This window comes from Bombina bombina, chromosome 9 (assembly GCF_027579735.1).
Source record: "Bombina bombina isolate aBomBom1 chromosome 9, aBomBom1.pri, whole genome shotgun sequence".
In the NCBI taxonomy this organism is placed as follows: domain Eukaryota; kingdom Metazoa; phylum Chordata; class Amphibia; order Anura; family Bombinatoridae; genus Bombina; species Bombina bombina.
In genome coordinates this window covers 31,918,469-31,925,995 of record NC_069507.1, presented here as the reverse complement: position 1 = coordinate 31,925,995, position 7,527 = coordinate 31,918,469, and the positions used below count along the sequence as shown (strand labels likewise).

The 7,527-nt window shown below is 52.5% G+C and overlaps 1 protein-coding gene across 1 annotated transcript; it reads right to left on the bottom strand.

Annotated features, from left to right (window-relative positions):
* Positions 1 to 493: 493 nt before the first annotated feature.
* LOC128639830 (uncharacterized) lies at positions 494 to 7,089 on the bottom strand. Its single transcript, XM_053692026.1, has 2 exons — positions 5,113 to 7,089; positions 494 to 1,626 (listed from the first exon to the last, which is right to left on the bottom strand). Exons 1-2 carry the CDS (start codon positions 6,998 to 7,000, stop codon positions 1,049 to 1,051), a joined length of 2,466 nt encoding a protein of 821 aa, XP_053548001.1. The 5' UTR covers positions 7,001 to 7,089; the 3' UTR covers positions 494 to 1,048.
* Between the last annotated feature and the right edge of the window lie 438 nt (positions 7,090 to 7,527).

Sequence of the window (7,527 nt, the reverse complement as noted above, 5' to 3'; positions counted from 1 at the left end):
ATACTATAAAACAGGGAATTCTCGGCATCGTAATCACACGGGCAGGGAACACCCCAGACGCGCGTCTGGGGACTTCATCCCTGGCCGGAAGTGCCGTCACTCTACCTCGATCACATCCTGCCCCCGGACACTGTCCACCCGCCAGCCCAGGGTGCAAACCACCACTCCGTACCAGTAAGGGCCAGGATCAAAAAGGTGCGTAAACCAGATTGAAATACCTGGGGAGCTGAAACTTAACGTCCTTGGACTTACAGAAATAGGCTGGCTAGCCCTCATCAAGCCTTCGGATAGCCCTAGTCCCTGGGGACCGCCATAAGGACGGATCCCCCTACTGATTGCAAAATAATAAACAAAGGGAGGGAAGGGTGGGGAAAACTTTGAGAAAAACAGCAGAAAGAGGACATGTGCTTCCTGCACTGGGCTTAAAAAGGTAAGCTGGAACCCCTCCTCTCTTTCTGCAACATTGTTTCACACACATAACACAACACTCCCCTCCTCCGTCTTGGCCTTAACCCTTATGTGCATTCCAGGCAATTTGCCTTACATTTCCTTAAGGGATTAAATGCCATATCCTCCTCTGTGGAAAGAATAACTTATAACTATATACATTCTTGGTTTAACATAAACTCAACTTAGTTTCTAAACGTAGAAATAAATAACACACAAAATAACGACACAACAACTTTTTATGGTTAGAGAAAACCCGCAGGTCACGTTTATTGTGGCAACACAAGAACTAACGACCGTCTGAATAAACATGGACCAGGGGGGCGGCAATCAGGTACTAGCTAAAACGTAGTAACCCATGCTAACAAGATGGGCAGTACCAGGGCGCAGGAGAAGAAGCAGAGCGTAGCTCAATACTATAAAACAGGGAATTCTCGGCATCGTAATCACACGGGCAGGGAACACCCCAGACGCGCGTCTGGGGACTTCATCCCTGGCCGGAAGTGCCGTCACTCTACCTCGATCACATCCTGCCCCCGGACACTGTCCACCCGCCACGAGATCGCCCGAATATCAAGGGCCACTCTCGCCGCCACCCAACTCACACAAATAGGAGTAGGGACTGACGTATATCTTCAATAAACAGGTCCATGCCATGGTCCGTAAGATGGACCCCGTCGCCTCGGTACAGGCTACGGTCAGCGGCCGTAATGAACTTGTGTTCCACAACAAAACCACCTAGCTCGCACATAAGCTTCCTAACATCTCTATTGAGCTTCTTGCGAACTTGGAACGCTGCCCTATGATTGGCCATGTGTCTCCACGTCAACCTTGGTATAATGTTTGACCAGCCCATTCTCACACCAGGCAACCAAGCTTTAAAGGTGCGCAGATCTGATTGGATCACTGCGCTCAAGTCCCGGCCGGGAATTGAGCCGAGATCATTCCCACCTAAGTGGATGATCAGCACATGGGGTTTCTCCCACCGCCTCATGGCGGATTGCAGTAACCCAGGCAGATCTGCCCAGCAAAGGCCTCTCCTCCCTAACCACCTAACTACCACCCTGGAGAATGAGAACCCAAGCTGCTGCCCTCCAGGTTGCGATGCCGCTCGGATAGCCGCCCAGTGTACGAACGAGTGCCCAACGATCCAGGCACGAAGTGGCCCACTTCTAGGCCCTGCAATAGAAACAAGAGTTAGGGCATATAATGGCAACGCAGTGTGCAACATTATCAACCAGCAAATATTAACATTGGGATATAAGTGGCCTAACGTAAATCTGATACCTCTTAGACTTCCACCTCCCAAGCGCCATTATGCGGTCAGCCGACCAGCCTAAAGTCGCCGCCGTCGTAGCAGCTCCAACCCTAAAGGAGTGAGGAGCTATAGTATTGGGATTCAAGCCCACTTTTTTAGCCGCCCACCCCAAAACCTTCCGAAATTGAAACCTCGTCAGGGGGGTACCATCCTGATGAATTAAAAATCTAACCGCACCCACTGGACGCCTGTCCGAGAAGGTCTTCAACAGTGCACTAGGGCAGCAGGCGGAACCCGCATGCGCGGGTAGCGACAGCCAGGCCCCCCTACCATCTTGATCGACTTTCGATCGAGGGATGAAAAGTAATACCCCATTATCCGTAAACCTGACGTGCTCCGCCAGGACGCCACCCACTTTCGCCAACTTAGACTGGGGGACCAATTCCCCCACTCGGAGAGCACCATGAAACGCCATGGCGAACGCCGCTGAAAAAAAAGCCGCACCTCGTAGTCTGAGGAACATACCTCCGGTAAAACACGAAGCAGGAGGACCAACCTGTCCGCCGTTATGGGTTCCCTAACGTCTGGACGCCGCACTTCCGACCTTCCCCAACCCCTCAGTATTTGACGAATCAAAAACGTTTTGGAAGAGTCCGTCAGCGTGAATAGTTTACAGAAAAAGGACACCGCCGCCAACCGCGCGGATACCGCCCCTTTCTTAGCTAACTTAGCCCTAAGCTCCGCGAGCCAGCGCAATAGCCAGTCCTGCTCACCAGCACAAGAAGGAAATCCTTGGACATCGCAGAAGAATACCCATTCTTCCCAGTACCTTATATAGGACTTCCAAGTGGAAGGTGCCAGGGACGCCTTAAGCACCGGAATCAGGGACTGCCATCCAAAGCCACCTGCCAAAGAAAAGGGGGACAGGGAAAGCCATGAGTGGCAGCCTCAGGAGCACATTTCCTAAAATTTTCCCATTGAAAGCGAGATAGTGCATCAGCAATAACGTTTTTAACTCCTGGGACATGCCTAGCCCGAAACTCAATGTTCCGCTTGAGGCATCTCAAAACCAGAATTCTCAGATATCGAATTACTGGTGGTGAGGACGAAGAGAGACCGTTAATGGCGTAAACCACGCTCAAATTGTCCGTCCAAAAAATGACGGAGCGGTTCTCGAGCTTGTCCCCCCAGATCTCCAACGCCACCAGAATGGGGAAAAGCTCTAGAAGGCACAGGTTCCTGGTCAGGCCCCTGGCCGCCCACTCTGCCGGCCAAGGTTCGGCGCTCCACTCGCCATTGAGATAGGCGCCGTATCCAAAACCCCCAGCAGCATCAGTAAAGAGGTGCAGTTCTCGCGCCGGAGTCTGGGGGGTTCTCCAAATACAGATCCCATTGAAATCCCTGAGGAACAGATCCCAGACACGGAGGTCTTCCCTCATGTCACTATTAACCATTAGTTTGGCCTTAGGGGAAGTAACTCCCGGCAACAAGCGCTCCATTCTTTTCAGGAAAATCCTCCCCATCGGGATGACCCTCCCTGCAAAGTTGAGCAGACCCAAAACCGATTGGAGCTCTTTCAGCGTGCAAAACTGCGCCGCTGCGAGGCTCCTGACTGCTGACAACATCTTCTGTACCTTATCAACCGGAAGCCTACATTCCTGGGCTACCGAATCAATTTCGATACCCAGGAAGGTTAGACAAGTGCAAGGGCCCTCCGATTTGTCTTCTGCTAAGGGGACTCCAAATTTCTCCATCAACAGCCGCATGGCGTAAAGGAGCAGCTCACATTCCCTAGACCCCTGTCTGCCGACCAGGAGAAAGTCGTCCAAGTAGTGAGCAATCCTATCCTCTCCTGTCACTTCCGCCACGGCCCAATGCAAGAAGGAACTAAACGCCTCAAAATAGGCGCAGGAAATGGAACACCCCATGGGCAAACAACGGTCAACATAATAGTGTCCGTTGAAAAAACAACCCATTAAGTAAAATGATGCGGGGTGAATCGGCAAGAGTCTGAAAGCAGACTCGATGTCAAGCTTGGCCAGTAAAGCCCCATGACCCGATCTGCGTACTACTTGCAAGGCATCATCAAATGACTGGTAATATACGGTACTTAAGTCCTGAGGAATGGCGTCATTGACTGACTTTCCCTTTGGGTATGAGAGATGTTGTATCATCCTAAACTTTCCTGGGTCTTTCTTGGGCACGACCCCTAGAGGCGAGATAACCAATCCCGGCATAGGTTTTTCCCTAAACGGGCCAGCCATTCTACCCAGTGAAACTTCCTTACCCAATTTCTCCTTCAATACCTCCGGGAAAAGGGAGGCAGATTTCAGGTTCCTGCGAGAAGCCGCACCCGAAACCGGACCTTGTACGGGGATAACAAAACCTTCCCGGAGCCCTGACTCCAACAAGGCCGCCGTTACCCTATCGGGGTATAGCGTGAGCCACTTACTAATTGCGGCCACCTTCAGCGGGGTGTCCGCTCTTAACGACAGCAGGGCCTCTTGGCCCAGTCCTGTCCTGTCTCTCCCCTTTTTTAACGCAGTCCGCGGCAGGGTGAAATCCCCCGCAGATGCGACAAGCGTGCCGAAAGGAACACGCGGTTCCCAACGTGCATTGCTTGTCCTGGAATTTCCAACAAACCCCAGCTGGGCGTCTGCGAAATCTATTTGCGGGTCGAAACTGCGTTGCACCCGCCGGGGCCCCCGCAGTACCTAGTGATTTCTCGGGACCCAGCCGGGCCCAGAGTTACATTTCTACGCACCCGAAATCCAACAGTGGATTACCCACCATCTTTCTGCGGAACTCCTCATCGTAATCCCGCCAGGCACCATCGCGATAATTATCAGCAATGATCTCCATGTTTTCCATGTATTTCAACACGGCTAAACACTGGTCCGGCCATTTTTGCAAATAGCAGGACGCATAGATCCTGAAACACCGGCGCCATTCGTGAAATGTATCTGGGCGCTGGTACTTCTTGGGGCCTGTCCCATCCTCCGCTCTCGCTTTCTGCCTTAGGGCTTCCACCGAGAGCTCGAAGATGTTAACAAATTTACCCTCTTGAATTCTCCGTACTGTCTTAGTCTTCAAATGCTCGTGCAGATCATAAGAAGACCAGGATCTAGTATCCCCTTGGAGTGCCACCTTCCGATTAACAGGCCTCCCCACCCCACTTATGCGAAGTCTGGGTGGGGCAGCCCTGTCGGACCTACCAGAGGCAATATAGTCATGACGGTCACGCAAACCCCCTTTTTCTGATCTCTTCTCATCAGTTAACCATCTAAGCATCTTATACATTCTTTTATTGCCCTTCCCATGCAACCCCAGTTCCTTGTCATTTTCTGACCCAGAATCATCCGAGGATGAGGTAAAACCCCGCAACCCCACTGAAACTGAGGACTCACCATCTCTCACACCAGTCCTGTTTGGAATCGCCACGACTCCCGAAGTAGAAGGACGCTCATCCTCTGACACCATGGAGTCCTGGCCGCTCTCAGCACCTCTCTCCAACCCGCTGCCTGAATCTCCTGACGTAGCCATGTCGCTTTCCTGCAAAAGAGATTGCCAGAGAGGAGTACCACGAAGGGGAAGGTCTGCTCTACCCCTCCCCCTGTGCCCAGACCGTTCATGCATCCCCTCACACACATCATGGTTGTCTTCGCCACTTGCAACATCATCATACACACCCTGCTCATCTTCTGTAAAGTCCTCTATCTCTTCACTAAAATGTACTGACTTCTGAGTGATAGGGGTGGCTTTCTTACGTCTAGTGGATGCAACCGCTAAATCTAAACTCTGAAACTGTTCTGGTGAACCATGTTTGGTAGAAGACCTAGTTACTACCTTCCTCGCTGCTGCCGGGGATGCGCCCGGAGCCTGAGGCCTAGCCCCTACACTCCCACTAATTTGCGCGCCAAAAGCGCCGCCTGCACGGGCGCCGCCTTTGCCCAAAGAAACCTCACTATTACTGCCAGCGCTCTTAGGCATACTCCTAGCGTGCCCAATAGGTGCTGCGACACCTTTATAATTGCCCAATGGGGCCTTTGCCCCTTGACGAGGATTACTGCCCGACGGGGCCTTTGCCCTTTGCCGGGCCGTAATACCCTTTGCAACCTGCCCACGGGGGCCTCCAACAGGGACCCCCGGGTTCATTTGGCCAGAGAAATGCCCCCCCTGAGGTAATTCCTCCATTGATTCACCATTAGCCCCCTCGTGAAGATCAACCCCCACAAGTGCTGCCCCTGTAGACCCCATTGCATCAGCAGAATTGCCCCCCGGAGCATAAGTTCCCCCCCGCGGCACTCCTCTCTTACCTTGGACGCCGCGCGGGGAACTCGACCTGCTCCGCTTCGATGACCGCTGACAAATGGCGGGACCGGCAGTGACGTCATCGGAAATGACGTCACCGGAAGTCCCGCCCTCGGAGGACCGCAAACCGGAAGTCGCCGCCGATGGAGGAACAGTCGACGCGGGAGCCTGCGCAACCACCGCCGGAGGACCAAGGACCACGTGGGACGCACCCGGAGACCCCGACAAAGAAGATGCCCACATCTGGAAAAGGGATACCGCGGCCGCGATGGAGTCCTGAGACACCGGAGACGACGTCGGAGGTAAGGCCGAACTGCTCCCACTAAAACTACCAACTATTGGGGCAAAAGAGCAAGGCCCGTAGGGGCCGGGGACCGGAACGCCACAAGGCCGAGAAGGGCCCGCCGCGACCACGCGAGGGGAGGGAGGCCCAGCCAGGGGGACCGGAGAGCAGGGGACAGAGGAGCTAGCGGCTGTAGACCGCATAGCGGGCCTAGCGGGGACCCCCGCTTTACCGGCTACTTTAGGGGGACATGTGGGCCTGCGAAGGCCAGAAACGGGCCCGGCAGGGCCCGACGTGGTAACTAAATTGGGGCCTATGTCAGAACTAACCCCCCGAAAAGAGGGCTCACTCCCGGCCGCATGGCCGACGGGCTCAGACGCGCCATCTGGATGCCCAGCACTACCCCCCATATTGCTCACTAATGCCAGCACCTCCAGTAGGGCCCTATCTGAAATCTCCCCACCACTACCCCCAACCTCCCCGGAGGATTGATCAAGTGAAGGGGAAAGGGAGGGAAGTAAAGGGGTTCGACCCACCGTTTCTGGCGATGGAGGGATCCACTCAGCTGCTTCATCGCTGTCTTCAACAACTTCTCTCTCTGCAGGTTCCTCCCCAGCCTCCATGATTCGCTTTGGAGGTGCTTTAGATCTCCTTGAACGTCTCATGTGAAAACTTTGAGAAAAACAGCAGAAAGAGGACATGTGCTTCCTGCACTGGGCTTAAAAAGGTAAGCTGGAACCCCTCCTCTCTTTCTGCAACATTGTTTCACACACACAACACAACACTCCCCTCCTCCGTCTTGGCCTTAACCCTTATGTGCATTCCAGGCAATTTGCCTTACATTTCCTGAATCTAGAATATTAATGGGGAATGCAGAGAGCAGTTTTAAAGAATTTATTATTAAATGTCCAATTAAGATAAAAATATTTAGCAATGTCTTTGCAAAGGCAAATTAAATACATAGCTCACATAGCCATACCAGTGGTTTGAGCTTGTGTTTGATTTGCTGCCTAAATGTATTAAAATATATGACTTTATTTAGAATTTTATTTATATTACTTTAATCTTATGATTTTTTTAAGCCCCGCCTACCACATTTAAAAAAATTTGCCGCGGGGGGTTGTCCCTCTTTTGAATTTTGAAATGTTGGGAGGTATGTGAATGTGTATGTGTGTAGTGTGTGTGTGTGTGCATACATGTGTGTGTATGAATTAATGTGTATCTGTGT

Bases quoted from the DNA above. Each gene is read 5' to 3' on its own strand.
- LOC128639830 (XM_053692026.1), bottom strand. From the start codon at position 7,000: ATGTCCTCTTTCTGCTGTTTTTCTCAAAGTTTTCACATGAGACGTTCA. The intron at 1,627-5,112 runs GTGAGTCCTCAG...TTTCTATTGCAG, and splicing joins CAGGACTGGTGTGAGAGATG to GGCCTAGAAGTGGGCCACTT.